Source organism: Psittacula echo, assembly GCF_963264785.1.
Source record: "Psittacula echo genome assembly, chromosome: 16".
Taxonomy (NCBI): Eukaryota; Metazoa; Chordata; class Aves; order Psittaciformes; family Psittacidae; genus Psittacula; species Psittacula echo.
The window spans coordinates 4,910,475-4,928,164 of record NC_137752.1 but is presented as its reverse complement, the minus strand read 5'-3'; the positions used below and the strand labels follow the sequence as shown (position 1 = coordinate 4,928,164).

The following is a 17,690-nucleotide window of genomic DNA, read 5'->3' as shown; positions in this document are numbered from 1 at the left end:
GCACACAAGTGACTCCTGTATGCTTAACTCTGAAAACACAGGGGGAAGTAAGCACTGAAATGTGGAAGTGGATCTGATGTGATCGGCCAGAAAAACAGAAAGGGCTCTCCACAGCAGAGAAGTGTCCAACGTCTCAGTTCTGCTTCCAGACCTGAAGCTGGCTTGGCCCTTCTAAAATAAACCTTGTTCCTTGCTATGCAGGAGAAGAGTGCACGCCACTTCCAAATGCTGACCTTTTGATGGCAGACGCGTTCGCATCTACCCAGATGGACGCACATCTGCTCGCTGACCAGACATAAGCCAGCTCCAACTGGAAGGCCAAAATAACTTTTAGTCTAACAACAAAGAAGAGACTTATATAGCCATGACACGCAGTGGGGCTTAATAGCTCAGGCTTAGCACTGTATGGACATGCCTGTATTGATTCCAGCCGCCCACAGCATGGGCAGAGCAGGCATTCAAGACCTACCACCCATCCACACAAGCACACAACTTTGCCTGGAAGGCAACAGGTACTGGGGTTTAAATATTGCCTGAAGTGAATGGACAGTGGGTCTCCAAGTCTCCTGTGATGAGACTACACAACTCTATCCTGGATCTGTTGGAAACACGGCTCTCCATGGGATTGTGCAGCTTCATTAAGTGGTAACACAGTGAACCCTCCCGCTATTTGCTGGGATATTATAGCTCAGATACCACAGCACAGATTTTCACGTACTGCAAATTGCCACTAAATTCCAGCACTAACAGCAGCTGAGGCTTCAGGCTAAACTCTTTTTCTCTATCCTGCTGTGCAAATTTAAGACCAGCTTTTCTTTCCAAATCTGGATCTTAAAGGGCATATTGTGGAAAATAATCCTGGAAAATCTGTCTTCTTTTAGTGACGGGAATGTTTTGTTTCAAAGATACTTATTTAAAAGGCTTGACAATTAATAGATTTTACTATCTGTATTTGAGTAACACTGCAGAGATATTCAGAGCATGCAAACACCACAACACAACTCCTACAAATATGATAGCCAAAGCTTGGGAGATCCGCGTCATTTCTGCATTCAGCTCCAGTTTATAAAAACTAAGTTGAGTTTCAGCACAGTGAAAGATGTCTGTTCCTGACACACTAACCCAGGTGAAACACCTACTGCAGGTCTTAAAACTGTATCCCAACTTTCCCTCCGTACTTGATCTAAACATCCCCATCTAGATTCAGATCTGCTGTTGGAAGAGGCTCAACTTCCTCTACAGCTTTCAAAATAAGACTGCCAGGGGATACAACAGGCTCTCCACTGGTGCTCTAAGCCCAGGTCAAGCCAACTTTTAACTGCAGTGCTAGGACAGCTGAATGTACAGCCTCGGCAGCCATCGGCCCAGAGACAAGCCTAGGAAACAGAAATAGTAGGTACCAGAAAGCTTACCAGGAGGAAGAAGGAAAGCAAACAGCTTTCCCTGGGTGGGGTAGAGAGGGAGTGCTGTAAGTAGGCCTCACAAAGGGTACAAAGGTTTCTGTTAAACGTTCCCATTAGTTATGTAAAATTAACCTCCAGAAAACTGAGCTGAGCTCATCACCTGTCCCACACCCTAATCCCACTGCTGAAAGTGCTGATGGATCACTGACGAATCCCTTAAAGTTTATGTTAAAACACAGAGATGGAGTCTGAGTCTCTGTGGGCACTGACAGGAAGCATTTCCATTATATTTTGCCTAGACAGAAAATATGCAAACTCTGTAATCTGCATGGGAGACGGGGAACAACTTGAAATTTAAATTTAATTGAAATTTAATATGATGCTGAATAAAGATTTCAACCTCTTTCAACCAGATCTCTTCTAAAATCCATTATTATATACTTTATATATAGTATTTGTCTCATGTACCTTGACTCCATCCAGAACTGCTTTTATGACACCCTTCACTGTTGTTACCATCTCCTTGTCTTCCGAATTCACACCTTCCAGCATCACTTGATCAGACCAGCGGATTAGATTGGCCAGACTCTGGTACACACGGCTATAGCAGGATGAGATGGCAGAGCTGCATAGTTGAGAAAGAACAAAATGAAGTTATGGAGATATTATCAAATGTTACGAGAGTGCTTGATTTAAAGTGCATTTCACACTGTTAAAGGCATCATTGTTCTCATTTTCTCTCTGACATCCAGAATTTGTGTTAGGCAGGTGACAAAGACTGGGTTTCTCCTTTGATGCAGTTGCCCTCTTGTTCTCCAGCACCAAAGAGGATGACAGTAGGAAGGTACAAACAATCAGCAGTTCATTCTCAGTTAACAGAAAGAATTATCTGGGCTGCAGATTAACACAGCAGTGCTAAAAAGAATGTCCTTTCCATTTTAATTTACAGCTCCATCCCATGCCTTAACTTCAAAGGTAAATACGTAAGTGCTATATTTAAGTCTAAGTCACATTATTTCACTATTATCTTTGCTTTCCTTCTTCCTTATTAACTCTCCCCAAAAGTGCCTTGGATAATTGAGAGCTGCCTGTATTCATTTCTTTACAAACCATTGCCTCAACTGTTTATAATGCCTGAAAACATGTAATTAAAACCTGCTTCTTTACAGAAATTGAACTGAATGAATTTCAGGTTTGGAAGAGGAAGGGTGTTGCTCTGGTTTGTTTTTAATGAGAAACAGAATTGAAGCTATTGTTCTGAAGGGGGTAAAAAAAAAGAATTTTGGAAGGATGACAACTCTAAATAAAAGTTAACTGTAACAACAGCGCTCACAGGCATTTCCCTGGCCATTCTGAAAACACTTACTTCATTATTAAACAAGGTGTGCAACAGTACTGCTGATGGCAACGCTTCAGCAATTCTTTGTAAGGCTAAATCAACTCCAAACTGCATCGAAACCATAAATAGAGAAGAGAAGGTGTAATCTTGCCATCATCACTGATACAAGTGTTCCAAATCTCCCCATTTTACTTCAGGATCCATTTTACACTGGCTTAATTCCAGTAATTTCATTATCTGTGAGAAGAGAATCGAGCCCACAAGCTTCAAGGAGATTATTTAGGTGAATGAGGTTTGCAGGACTGGAGAAAGAGCTATTGCCAAGTTACAACCAGGGAGATACAAACAAGGGGGGATACTTTTTGTTTAGCTGTTTGGTTTTTTTTTTACAGCATGCTGCTTGCCATTTGTTCTAATTTCAAATGAAATTAGCTTGGTAGGAGATATTTCCTAAACAGGGCCCTCCCCCATCTCTTTCTAAGGCTTTGATTTCTTTGCCATTAATCTTCAGTCTGCTTCCTTCTAAGGAGGCAGTAATTGAAAGCCCATTTTGTGCTAGATTTAATTACTTTTTTCCTTGATGCAAATGCTTCCTCTAAAGCCAAAAGAAGTCCAGCAATGATTGTAGGCCTTTCTTCCACACTGAAACAAGTCTGGCTCACTCTTCCTGAGGGGGATTTGCTATCAAAATCACCGCTTTGTCACTACTGGAAAGAAATAAAGTACATCGATAGGCACGAAAGGACACAGCTTGTTGAGAATGCCAGAACCCTTTTTTTAATGTGAGGCTAAATAAGGTACAACATGTATCTGTGCTTTAATACATACTGTTTTGAGAAAGAGAGACTTACCATTATGTAGAGGACCCCACTGCCTACTGACTATGAAAATTCTGCTTATATGGGTAAATACAGATATCCAACTGTCAAGGTTGCATTAGTTCATTACTAAGAGAGAGGACAGAACTGTCTCAAATACTGCTGCTCCTGCAGACCACTTAGTTGATATTTATTTCCAAATATATTCTTGAAAGGACAGATCACCCAGCAAACACCCCCTGGATACAGAAATCAAAGCAAGCGGCTATAAAGATAATGTTCTATCCTAAAAATATTTGCTGACATTTTACATGTTCTCCTGGTGTAAGGGGAAAGTTTTCTGTTTCTTTTATTAAGTGAGAGCAGGTGCTTGTCAGGAATTTAATGGCTGTGGGAAACCTGATAGCAACAGAAGAAACTTCCGTGCCTCAATCCAGAAGCCTGATAATTGTTCCCATTTTAACAGCTATCGCTCTTTGTAGTTCTACAGATCCAACCTAAATTGGATCCCTCCTGTCCCAGCCACAGCTCTGATTCTCACCTATTGCTTCTTTCATTTTGTACAGTCAGATATAACCCTGGCCTATGCATCAGGGCCAAACACAGCTAAGCATCTCTGCAAAGTATTTGGCACCCTACTGCTGTCTTGCCCATACTATAAGCCTTTCTTGCACCAGAATGGAAATCAGCATCTTGAAACAAAAAAAAAAAAAATCGAGATATTTAATCAGAAAACAAATAGGAACAGTACAGAAACAGGCAGGATTTCAGGAACCAAACACCTGCATTTTTTTGCCTAGTTTTGTGCTTTCCTCTGTCTGTGCTAATCTTGTGCTTTCTATATTATCCAACAATGTTTGCTTGTTTCATGTAAATCAGCTCCAGCACCTATGGGATGAGCAGCAGCTACATCTCTATGGCTTGACAGCTCCACAAATTCCTATAATCCATGTTGAGCTTTGCTTTGGCAAATTTCTATTACTTCCCTGGCTCCAAACTCGCTAAGATAATACACAGATAATAATAAAAGATAATACAGATAATCTGTTAAAAGATAAAACAAATAATCTGTTGAGAGTACACAGGAATAAACTAGGATTGGTTAATCTACTGAAGTACATCTATTTACTTCTGTTCTGTGTCTGATCCAGTAAAATCCAAAAGAGCAGTTAAGAGTGGAGGCTCAGGATTCTCTAACATCGGGGTGGACAAACTGAACACAAAAAGGTATTACTCTGAAGATAAACTCTTTTTCAAGTAAAAGCTACTGGATTTGCTAGCTTTTAGGATACCACCATGGACTGCAGAAGCAGTGTAGCACCTGACGGGAATCTCCCGCTAGTAAATGATGCATTTCCAAATTTATGCTAAGAATCATCCCTTCTTTCACTCTGAAACCATTCTGATTTGCTTTATCTTCCCACAGCATGGGCTTCTCCACAGCAGGGAACCTGCTTTTAAGTTATGTTTGAAAACTGCCATATAATTAGTAAAAAATAGCCATCACTTCATTAGCCACTGCAGCATTGCCTGTCTCCTGCATGATGTGATTCTTTACACGCAAAGAGAGAAGCTGGGAGCCTGCTGCTCTGTCATAGTCCCAAAACTCAAGAAGGACACTTACCTTTGCTGGATGCGTGGATCAGTTTGCACCAAGGGCAGAATGGCTTCCAGCACTTTACTTGCTGAGCCTGGCAGCATCTCTAACACCTTGTTATCAATTGCCATTTTGTCCACAATAGTCTTAAAGTAGCGCAATGCACTGACGACCTCCTTCTCCTTTTCCTCTAGCCATGACACATTCTGAAGAGGAGGAAACAAAGGAGAGAGATGTTAAAACCTCAGCCTCCCTGATGTTATACAGCCTTCTCACCTCCTCTACCTAGGCACACCTTCTGCAGGCAGATTTGCTGCCTGTCCCTGCCCCTAAGTGTAGATAGTAATGATAATGCAAGAAACAAAGCAACAACTACTGGTTTTAATTGAGTTGCTCCTTTGATGCAATCAAAGTCTTTAAGCACATCTCACTACTGAAAAGTGTTTTCAATCAGTAAATGCAGCGGATAAGCCAAAGGGAAAAAGAAAAGAGGACCTGAAAAGAGGCCTTGAATCAGAAAAACTTACTTACGCCTCCATTTCTGTATCCATCCTCATAGTTTCAACAACATATGTGCCGTTCACCCTTATAATTCTGATTAATTCTCCTGACTCCAATATGCCTACTTGTTGTGGGCTACAGTCTTGTTCCTCCATTCACAGATAAAAACCTTCATCCTGATCAGCTTCCAACCCAAGTCATTTTGTGATGCTGCTGGAACAAGGAAACTCACATGCTTTCCAGAGGGACAAACTGTGAAAGTTAAGTTTTGGTATTGGTGAATGAATGTTGCAGAAGGGAACAATTCATTGGAATAAAGCTGAGTTGCGGTCACCAACTTCCTTGACACCACCAACGCTAGAAGAGGAAACTCAGAAGTGATACATGATGCCTTAAAGGCATTCTGGACAGGGATATTTTTAAGAAGTTTACCAGAGTATGCCTGGAGGACTTTTAATGCCACAAGTAGCTCCTAAGTGAGATTTAAATGAACTACTGAACACTGCTAGAAAAGGAGCAGAGAGCTGTGGAGAGCTTAGCAGAGTCAGGTTTCATCCATTATCTCCTCAGTAAGTTCAGCTTCAAGAATTAATGACCTATGGGCATTGTGTGCTCCCCATACTCTTGTCAGCTGTTAAACTGCTGCTTTTCTGTGAAATCAGGCCAGCAGACCAAAAGGTTTTAGGAAGAACAACTTATAAGCAACACTGGTTAGTAATTTGGGGCCAGTTGCATAAAAGGATTAGATTCCCAAGTCCCATAGAGCTCCAAGTCTAACATCCAATCCAGGACCTGCAAACCATCCTGTCATTTTCCATTTCATCTGGGAAGTGCCCAAACTCTGCTGCTGCTTCCACTTTTTGACCATACTGCTTGCCAGGCACCTCAAGTTCTGATCTGCAGCCCACAGCACCCAAACTCCCTTGCTGAGGAGCATCCTGGCAACTCACTGATACAAAAAATGGCATTTCTCATTTTTCAGGGATTTCACCACTGCAGAATTTACTCCAGGAGATACGGAGAAGCTCAGACCCTCCCATGAAGGTTTGGCACATCATATAACATGAACACACATTTCAGGGATGAAGAGCCGCCGTATACCCTCAAGCAAGTATGACCATGGCTCACTGGTCAGAGCTCTCAACAGAAGTGAAAAAATGTGGACTGCAGTTCCTGCTCTGATGGCTCTTTATGTATTTCATTCAACAACTGTTTCCTGTAGAAAGGCTTGTGACTTAATAGCTTAAACACTCTCCTGGAGCTTAGGAGGGATGGGCTTGATTCTGAGAGTTCAGGGCTGAGAATGACAAGTGGAAACACATATCCTTCCATTGAGCACACCAAATCCAGCCACCGGACACTATATGGGACACAGCCCTTCTTTTGCAACTTCCCTGCCAGCTCTTTGGGTGACATTCCCTAAGAGCACTTTTACTGAATCCCATTCTGAGGTCCAGAGGTATCGCATGTGTGTGCGTGTATACGTGTGCACACAATCATACACAAAACAAGCCTGTACATCTGACATAGGATCACAGGTGCTGCTCAGAGCTCGCATACATCAGTGTCAGTTGTTGCTCCGATGCTGAAGTTTCTTGTGTTTAGTGCTTTACTCACTGAGGCCTGAGAACGACAGCAATAGATCTGGAGAAAGGAGAAACAACCTGGTGGGATGGATGGATATTAATATATCCCTGTGCCTGTATCTCACAAGACTAATGATACTAAGTTTTTCCACCGACCATCTCAGTGTTCTAAACGCCAAAGGTAGGAGTCTTCCCTTAAATAACCATTACAAATGCATCATGTATGAGACACAGCTGACCCAGAAAGGCTTACAGCGAGCTGTACAGAACACACCCAATTACAAAAGCTGAACAGACCCTGTTTTCCTGCATCTTGGCAATGAAAAACCTATCATAACTTTGCATATGTTGCTGAAGGACACTACTGTTCCTACAATATGCCCTATGGTAAAAACCAAAGACAGGGTCCAGAGGACAAAAGGAAGCTCAGAAAAATTCCCCGTATGCTGCTGAATTTCTAGGTATAAACGGGAAGAGGAGAGGTCTGCATGGGTCCAGCATAACCTTCAGGTTACCCATAGTGATTTCACATTAATTTTTTGGTATTGCTATTTCTGCTCTACAGTGATTATCTACTTAAGATGCTATTTTTATACTCTTGAAGTACTTAAGAGGGAGGAAAGGATGATATTTGGTTTATCAAGTGTGTCTTCTGACAGAAAATCTCCTGTTTGTCAACTGATGTCTATATTCCAGTGAGAGAACCTGGCAGCAGTCCAGGCATATCCTCTTCCCCACTCCCTCCACACAAAGCTAATGAGCTCACTACATCCAACTAATTGATTAGTTGGACAGTAGCTATTAAAATACACAAGGAATGAGCCAGAAATCAACAATATATCACAGTATAAAACTGCATTCAGCTTAAATAATCATGTATGGTAATAAAAACTACTGCAAGTGCTTTGTTTTCCAATTTAAAAAATCCCAATCTGCACATAAAGAAAGGTTTTACGTGTTCAGCATGCCTTATCCATAAATCTTCTTGAATTGTTTTTCAGAGGAAAGAAAGAAAGGCAAAACCTTCACCTGTTATTAACATGCTAAGTTATATTTGCTGTAGGATAGTATTTTGAAAAGGATTCTTCATTCTTTATTTAATTTGTGGTCAATTTAAAGGAGGGCTTCTAAATTATCTCAACATCTTGAAACATCGCTGGAATTAAAAGCCTTCAAGGAGTACTCTCAGACTATTCTTTCATTTTTCAATAGCAGTCAGCAATGCAAGGTGCTCAGCTCAAGAAAGCACATCCATAGCCTCCTGGGGGAAAAAACCCCTACAGCCTGGGAAATAAAAGCCTCATCATCTTCCACCTGATGGTGCAGAATAGGGCCAGGAATCCCTGCAGTGACTTCTCCGGGCATTAAGCACATCACACAGTGTAAGATAACTGTATCTGACGGACTGCTTTCAATAACACTACAACAACCCTCAGCAGAGATAATCTAAAAAAGTTTGCACTCCTGGCACTGCACATTGGATGAGACTTTCAACAACAACTGGGAATGATTGGGAATTATCATAAATAACCTCGACTGTTCTTCACTATTGGTTTAGATTCATACTTGAAAACTGCATGCAACAGTATGGTTACAGATAGTCTCCAGCCTACAAAATCAGGTCACAACAGCAGAGGAGATAACACTGTGATGGGTTTGTGCTGGGAAAGAGGGGTGACCTCAGCTCTTAGAGGACTCCAAGTTGTTGGGGCTGAGGAACGGTGTGCTGGGATCAGCAGCTGCTTGAACACATCTGTTTGCCTCTCCCTGCTGATGTCAGAGATTGAGCACATCTTTGGACCAACTTCATGGATTTGCTCGCCTGGGTTTTGGGGTTTCTGAGAGGATCCATCCCAAAACCAGGCAGTTATCTGGAAGCTGTAAGCATAGCCATAGGGTGTGGAGCACTGTGGAGAGGATGTGTCATGCCATACACTACATTCCATAATGTGATAGTTAAATGCTTATGGAAGGAGGTCTCATCAGGCTCTCCAAAGGGAAGTACATGCCTTGGTTGCTCTTACTTTACACTACACAGTACAGTTTATAACTGATCATAAAGTAACCCTGATGATCCCTGGAAAATCTGCAGAATTCTGCAGAGGACAAAGTCACACACACTGGATTTTGATAAAGTGAGTACCAGCAAACAGAACAACAGCAAGACTAACAGAACAGGTCCTTCATCTGCTTACTTTGTTCACTGACTTCTCTGGTGTTTTCACTGTTAGATCAACTTGCTTTCCTTTCTTTGAAGGGGTTCTCTTTATTTTTGGTGAATGAAACTTGCCCTTCAACTTCATAGTGAACGAGGAGAGATGGGAACGCTCAGAATCTGGAAAGACAAAGAAATACATTACTGGATTAGGGTAAAATTGTTGAAACTAGGGACATTGTGTTACAGCATTATCTGGAATATAACTGCACTATGTAAATTTATTGCAACCTTGTAAATTTATTGAGTGGAACAGGATAAAAATATAATTGTGGCTCTCTATTAGGTTTCCAACTGCAGTATCACCATCATTTCCTGCTTCCCCTCAGAGGCAGCAACATGGTAGTGCAAAGGCAGGAACAGTGTGCTGCAGAGAAAAGGAAGAACACCTCTCTTAAAAGCACTTATCCCCAGCAGATCCCAAAGTACTTTACAAAGGAGGTAATCAACATTGCTCTTTTGCAGATGAGTCAAGGGGATGAAGTGACTTGTTCGCAGACCTCTGGCAGAGCAGAGCTCCTGCCTTTGTCTTTGCTGGGGGTCAGCAGCCACCATGGGTGTGTAGCAGGGTTCTGCCTGGTACCCAGGGCTGGTGGCTGCACCAGGTCCTTTCCAATGTTATGCCTTTCCCAGGCTGCTGATCTCTGCTCACTTGGTAGCATCACCTTTGGATGTGGCTTCATGGATAATGCGAACAAAAATGCCAGCCCTTGTCATTTACAATGGATTTCACTTCACATGTACCAGAGAAACCAACAACCAGAGGAACCACTTCAATACCAGGGCATCCTTGAAGGGGCTTAACTACAAACAGCTCAACCCTTTTAACAATTGTATTTTCATGGTTTTTTGAGTATCTAAAAGCAGAAGTCTCAAAGGTTTGCAATCATGCCATATGCAGACTTACCGTTGAAATATATTTTTATCTGTTTAGCCACAAAGCTAAATAGAACTATGCTTCCTTGTAGAGAGCAATTCAGAATGTATTTTGAGCAAAGAGCACTTTAATAAATGAAGGTCTGAATTGCTCTCTTGTGACTCAGATAATTCAGCATAAGTTACCAAACTTCTCTTTATATTAACAAGAAAAGTTTTGCTGTATGTTCCATTTTTCTTTTAGATTACTTGGGAATTGACTGCCCTGGCTGTAATGAGCCCAAACGACACAGTTCCATGCATGCAGCACTGCACCACCTTGTTAGCATGCAGCCTGCAAACAGAAAAGGCTGCTGAGTCAAATCTAGCACCCAGGAGCTAAATACCACACTGCAGCACAAACACGGCTCCTCATACTCAGAAATTACCTAACCACAACTCAAGGGAAGGAACCTGTGCTTGCTTCCCCAGAGGGCTGTCTCCCTTTAAACTCAGTTTCCTTTACTGTGTTAAGACCCCGCTATTAACACCTTTACCAGAGTTAACCCTCTGGTTAGTTGTGTCCTGTACAGCACAGTCTTGCAGGCATCCTATTAATGGAAGCTGCACCAGCACCAATTCTAATCTAGTGTGGTTGCAGGCCTCCCTTTGCAGGAGTAAATGTATTTCCAAGTTTTCTTTGTATCATAAAACCCTGTTTAATGCTCTGAGGAGGGAGGAACTAAAGACCTTGGTCACTGCAGATAAATCCAGACATATCAGTTGGCCTCTGAAGAATCACTTACAGCAGCTGGCACCTTAACTTAGCAACCATTTACGTCATTGCTTTACATCTACAAGGGGATCTCCAAACCTTTAAAACCCCTCTGGCTCCACAGGGTGCTGAAGGTCACCACTGAAAACAGTTCCTGGCTGCTGTGATAATGCTCTTGCACTAACCCCTCCAACAGTTCGTATTTATTTCGTACACCATATGAGTATTTCTATACATGCATGTGTATGCCCGTATGCTTGCCAAGAAAAGTCATGCCTCTGAATTTATTTGTCAAGGACTGGCCAACAATTACAATCATTAATCTGCAGGGAAATAATAGTAGCAGCAACAAATTGTATCTGGCTCCTCCACGGGCTGCAGTGAGATCCAAAGGGCTGGTCTGAGTAAGAGAATGTTCAATACCCACAGAACCCTCTATTGCATATGGTGATAATTTTGCCTTCTAGGGAATAAGACATTTGGAAGAGAAAGATTTCAGAAGACTGACATTTCCTTTTCTTCTTCCACCAGGCATCTCTACCCACTTTTATGGGCAAGCACATGAACAGATGAATTAATGTGTGTGTATGGTGAGGAACCTCCAAAATGAGATGTTCTGTCAGCAGAGAAAGTCTCTCTTCTGCTAACAGGAGACCCCCATCACCACCACCACCCTAACCACTGCCCTTTGCTCTCTTTACCCTTCTATCCCATCAAACGCTGCATCATTTGCATGCCATGCTCCAACGGGACACAGACCAACAGAGCGAGGACAGAAGCGAGTGTCTGGAGCAGAATAGGAACTTCTTAAAATAGCACTAATGAAGTAAAGCAGCTGGCATTTGCAATAATAATAAACGTGACTGTATGAACAGCCCTGCTAAGTCCTGCTTTGAAGATCACAAATTAATGCAGCTTTTTACTGCCATGTCTTTCCATCTACAACAAGCATTTTCCAGATCTCATCTGCTCATAAGTCTCTGATGCATTTGCAGTTGAACAAATGAGTCACAAACCAATATTCTCCAAAACTCAATTACGTGTAGCACTTAAGAATAGCACTTTTCTTCTTCCAAGCACATTACAAACATCTTTTCCTCATCCTTAAACAGTTAGTTAGGTTTTAACCTTACTCTGCAGATGGGAAGCAGGCACAAAGGTGAAGCAACTTGCCTAAACAGAGCAGAGGGTGAGTCAGTGACTCCAGTACAGCATCTCCATCCAACTGCAGGCCCCCATCCCTATCCCCATATTCACGAATCAAGCAGTGAAGCTACTGGGATTATTTTCAGTGAATGCCAACAGACATTATTCAGCATGATGGGCTTTATGCTTTTCAAGCAGATACATCATTCAAGCATGATAAACAGAATTTGCATTTTAATGAATCGGGATGAAGTGGTACAAAGGAGAAGTCAGGAAGGTGCCCTGGTTCAAAGGCAGCAGTTACCTAAGCTTTTACACATGAGGACTGAAACCCTCCTGCAAAAAGCAAAGCTGAGTGACTTCCTAGAATGGTTACATAGCATTGGTCTGCTTTGAGAAAGTCACTTTCTTTACACTATATCCTAATTTAAATATCTAACATGTCCCATATCTGTCCAGTTAAAACATTCAACCAGCACAGCATGCCTTTACAGATCAATTAATTTGATAATGTACAGAGAGAAGCAGAAAACAGAGTCATGGCAGTGCTCAAACCACCTTCCTGCTCCTTCCTGCCTGTCTACAGTAACCAAACCCCTTAATGCAGCATTGAAGTTGTTCCTGAGCTTGGTAGCCTGCCCGCTGGAAACTGTTCTATCATATTACCCTCGACTCCTATTGATGAATAACCTGCAGTGTTTAACTGGAATCTCGGCACTGGCTTTCTCAGCTTCTCTTTCTCATTTTCGGTGTGCAGGAGGAGGGTACCCTGTACTTCTATGCAGTGTCCAAGTATTAATAAGATGAATGGGAAAAGATAAGTTAATAAACTTGATGGAGTTATATCAAGTGAAAGGGGAAAAAATTACCGTGTTGTGTTGAAGCGTTTCTGTCTCAAAGGAACCACTTTCCATCCCCTTGTATTTCACCTGCCCAGATTCTCTCCTGTGAAAAAAACCCAATCCCTTCAAAATTACTTTACTCTGGATCTGAGTTTCTTGATTTCTGACTGGAAGGTTTAATACGTCACTCGTCTCACTGTTAATTCCATCCCCTGTTAATGAGGCTCCTGCTCCGTTGTGCTTGAACGCACTCCAGCTGTTGAGTCACGGCCCCGCTCAGCTCTCGGGCTCCTCTCCCCCTGAATGGCACGTGTCTGGGGTCCGACCACACACACAACAGGAGAAAGCTCACGTTATGTGCCTGCTCCAAGCAGCCCTGCTGCCAAGGGTGGCCAGAGGGGGGTTTTGGTACCCCTCCAGCACCACTGGGCTGGGGAGGCCACAGACACCTCGTCCCCTGGCAGCTCCACCAGCCCCAGCAAATCAGTGCTGCCTGCCAGTTTGCTGACAGAAAGCTAAATCTGGTGAGGAAAGAACTGCAGATTTTAAACAACAGCAGATTAAGAGGCACAAGGGAAGGCAGATAAATCAGCTTACGTGCTTGCGGGTGAAGAACCTAGGCTGCTTAGGGAGAAAGCCGGCAAGTCAAAGCCCAATGTCCACCGAAGCCATAGTCAAACAGTCACTTTCCACTTGGTTCAAATGAACTCCAGAAATTAAGTCGAAAACCACACATGCTGGTGAATTCCACCAACCTAACCCAACAGCAAACTATTTACTTTAAAGTCAAAGTGAAAGTTCAGGGTTTCACAGAGCTCAGTCACAGCAGACTTTCCAGTTGTGGGATAACCAGTATATGGGAGGCTTTGGAGATGGGAAATAACCCGTCTGCTTCTGGATCTCCTGGTGATGTTTTTGTCACTACAGCACAGCTCAATGGCAGGCAGGCTCCAGCAGCAGGGATGGGCAATTCCACTGTTCGACTTACCTAGTGATCATATCAAACAAATTGAAAACAGGCTTGAAAAAAACCAAACCCCAAACTTTAGATTACAGTACCTTTTCTTTCCTCCACGTGAAAACCTAAACCTTCCATCTTCTCTCACTCTGGTTGTCTTCAGACAAAGAATGCCTGCAGCTTTAGAGGCGACAAAGCCTTAAAAAGGGTTATAGTTCATTTTCCAGCTTGAACTGACTCTTGTGGCTTGTTAGAAAGAATGAAGTGGAGTCTAAAAATCTTATCCCCCAAATGGTTCACTTTTCAAAGGCCATTTGGGTCTCTGCTGGATGCACATATTTAAAAGCTATCAGATTAAAAATAACAGCAGACATCTCTCCCCATGTCATAATGAAGCTATTGTGCACATTTTTAATCAACTGCTCCTGCCATTTCTGCCACGAGCCCTTTGAAGGCAGAGGTGACTTATGTAATGAGTTACACAACGACGCCCATTAAAATGGCATTTGTTCCCTTGGGCTCAGCTCCATCATTTGCAGAAGACAAAAGGCAAGTTGCAAGGCTTCAGCTAAACCTTTGCTGACAGCGACTTTAAGAGTTCAGAAGCAAAAGGGAAAAAAATAATGAGCTATAGCTCAAAATGATCTTTCTGTTGTGGGTGTCTGCCTGGTGCTGCGATGCGGTACCCAGCGAGAAGCTACAGGGCTGGGACTGTAGATCTGGCTCCTCAAGACCCAATTCTGCTGTCAAATACAGCAGAACAGGCGATTCAGGATGGGCAGATGGGCATATAAGAGCTTCCCACATGCCACAGAGAACAGATCTTTAAAGGTTTTATATGACTATTGCTAGAATTCCCAACTGTCTTCCTTCCACCCTGAAGGCAAGGGCTGTATCTACTGCATACCTGTAAGTATGCACACATATCTGTGGGGTCTGTGCCCTGGCTAAAGCTTTTGGGCTCTCCTGTAATGCCAACATTAAAATAATAGTGATTAACAGAAAATTGAGGCCTTTGAGCTTTGCAGAAATGTTGCTCTAACCTGAAACTCAAACAGCCTCTCTCAGCTGCTGAGAACCTCTACAGAAGCACTGGCAGAGCTGACACATTAAGGCACAATGTGAAGCTCACCAGTGAGCTGTGAGAGAAAACTACCAGGAAACTGAAAGCTGCCACATAAACAGAAAGCTACCACTGGTAACAGTAATGGTTAATAATTCTGTGGTGGAAGGCATCTCTTTCCTTGCAACAAAACAGTCAAGCCTGCCAGTGGGTAGCTATAAGGATGGAGAGGAAGAACTAGGCTTTCAAGGAGGGTTGAAGAAACAGATGAGGAGAACCCCAGATACGTTCTCAGCCCTTTCACACCTGCAATGTATAACTCTGCTCAACAGCCTCCTGCTACATTTCACACCCTCTTTCTCCAGAAGTCCTGAGGATGTTTAGAAGTCTAAAACTGCTGATATGCAGCGCTTGTGCGGTGCTGGGTGTTCTCAAAGGGATGAACTGGGATCCTGAATATAGAAAAGACAGAATGTGACAGAACAGAATTAAAATACCCCTCTTAAATGTGTAAGCGTAGCACTGCTGCGTGTTGGACACGCTACGGAAGCCTCAGGCCTACCACTTCCATCTCCACTAGTTTACTTTTCTCAACTGTGCCATTACCTCCAGAGACTGAAGCAAAGAGAATTTATTCTGAAACAGAAAGAGATCTGGTTGGGGATCCAGAAAGGAAAAAAAAAGGGAGGCTCCAGTGTCAATGAGGAAGTTTGCCCACCCTAACCTTTGTACCTTAGGTGGAGCTGTTTGTAAGCTGGTCCAAGTCCCTCTCTGGGGAATCCGACTGCCAGGACATCAGTCAGGTTTGAGAGGAAAACGGTGGAGGAAGGGCTGCTCGGGAATCAAACAATCGCTCTTGAGCACTAAGGGAACTTTTCCTTTAACATCACGTCACCTTCGAAGCAGCCTGCTTTTGAGAGCGGAAAGCCCGACTGCCCTTTTTCTCTTTTGGCAACATTACAGTGAATGAGCATAACCCAGCGAGCATTAATGATGTGCAATGACAGCACACAAACTCCTATGGAAAAGGGAGGCTCAGTTCCCTCTCAGCTGGCCAGGCAATGCTCACTGACTCACAGGCTTCATTATTTTTGATGCCACCCTCTGGGGCCTCCAGAGGAAGCAAAACATTTTGATTTGTCAGAGAGCACATTTCTATTTTGATTTTTTTCTTCCTTGCAGCCATGAATGAGGCATCTCCAGCTGCAGCAACCTCAAGTGGAAAGAGCTCACAGTGTTTGCAAGGGAAAGGGGAGGCACAGAGGGCAACTTATCAATTCAGCCACGTCTCCCGACTGCAGTGAAAAGGATGGGGGTCAGTCAGCCCCATTCATTTACTAGTGCACTAGTACTACAGCTCCTCTTCCTTCCAGTTTCGTATTTAGAAGCAAATCTTCAGGTTGTGAGGAAAGCAAGATGCACCAGACCAAGCAGCAAGTTCAAAGCAGCTGATCGGGTTCCCTCCAAATCCTCTTTTAGCCTTAAGGGCATCAAGGAGAGAGCAATCTCCTTGCATGCAGACACATAAACCAGGAATCCTTCAGCTGCTGAAAACTGCAGTAATGCCACCCAATCCATTGACTGGGGGGGAGGAAAAAGGTACAATTAATTGAACAAAGGGGGATTTAAAGGAGCAGGACTTTGCTGCCCAAGCTCAGTTTCCTCCACCACACCAAAGCTGGCTTTGACACTCCTTTTTGAAACAGATGCTGTAATGTATTGATAAGGAGCAGACAGGACTTCGGCTCTGTTGTATCTGAAAGAAAACCACTGCTGCAGACTGGTCCTGTATCAACTCACAAGCAGAAAGGTTGCCATTTACCAAATCACTAGCAAACCTCTGTGCAGCATCTGGTGAGTCTCTGGTAATTTCCCATTTAAGTACTGATTTTGCACAGCCCTGCAAGCCCGAAAGAACTGATGGGATTACAACACTGGTAACACGACTCCTAACTCCCTCTGTGCCAGCACCAGTAACACAACAAGAGAGTCAAGTAGCCTCCAACATCAACAGGACCGCTGCAGTCCATGCTCTTTTTTTACACATAAAACCCACCAAGGTTGTTAACATTTAATTTTAAATGGAGAAAAATAATCCAACTACAAGGCATAACCTCTGCACTACTGCAGCAAACTGCTTTGACACAGAAATTGCAATGGGCGGGAGATAATCTACTGAATTTCTCTGTTCACCAAACATGACTTAATATGGGGTCCATGGGCATCCCCACTCGTCTAGTGGCTTTATGAGGATATAAGCATGACAGTGATTCAGACATCTAAAAATAAAGCCCTGAAGGCACAAACATACATGCACACTACCTGAGTCACCCCGGGCTGTAGGGAGCATATGAGCCAAAGCCAATTTGTTTCATTCACACTGCTGCCATGGCCAAACAAAAAGCCTTGTCACTGAGCTCCACTCAAACTCCTTCTCCCCTCCTCTCATTTAACTCGAGCACAGTTGGACTCTTTCCACATTGAAAACCCTTTGTAGGCTTGGGTTTCAGTCATAGGGCTGTCAGCTTTGAAAGTCAGACCTGAAAGATTATAACCTAATGTTGCTGAAGCTGTTTATCCATCTCCAAGGTG

At 43.1% G+C, this 17,690-nt stretch overlaps 1 protein-coding gene across 2 annotated transcripts in view; it reads right to left on the bottom strand.

The window, feature by feature from the left end:
* RAPGEF1 (Rap guanine nucleotide exchange factor 1) overlaps positions 1–17,690 on the bottom strand; it is an 83,136-nt gene that overhangs the window by 40,999 nt on the left and 24,447 nt on the right. For both annotated transcript variants that reach the window (XM_080630593.1, XM_080630594.1), the window contains exons 2-4: positions 9,440–9,579; positions 5,185–5,363; positions 1,872–2,028 (exon numbers count right to left, since the gene is read on the bottom strand). In XM_080630593.1, the coding sequence (XP_080486719.1) occupies positions 1,872–2,028; positions 5,185–5,363; positions 9,440–9,579 (476 nt within the window). The remainder of the gene's footprint in view (positions 1–1,871; positions 2,029–5,184; positions 5,364–9,439; positions 9,580–17,690) is intronic.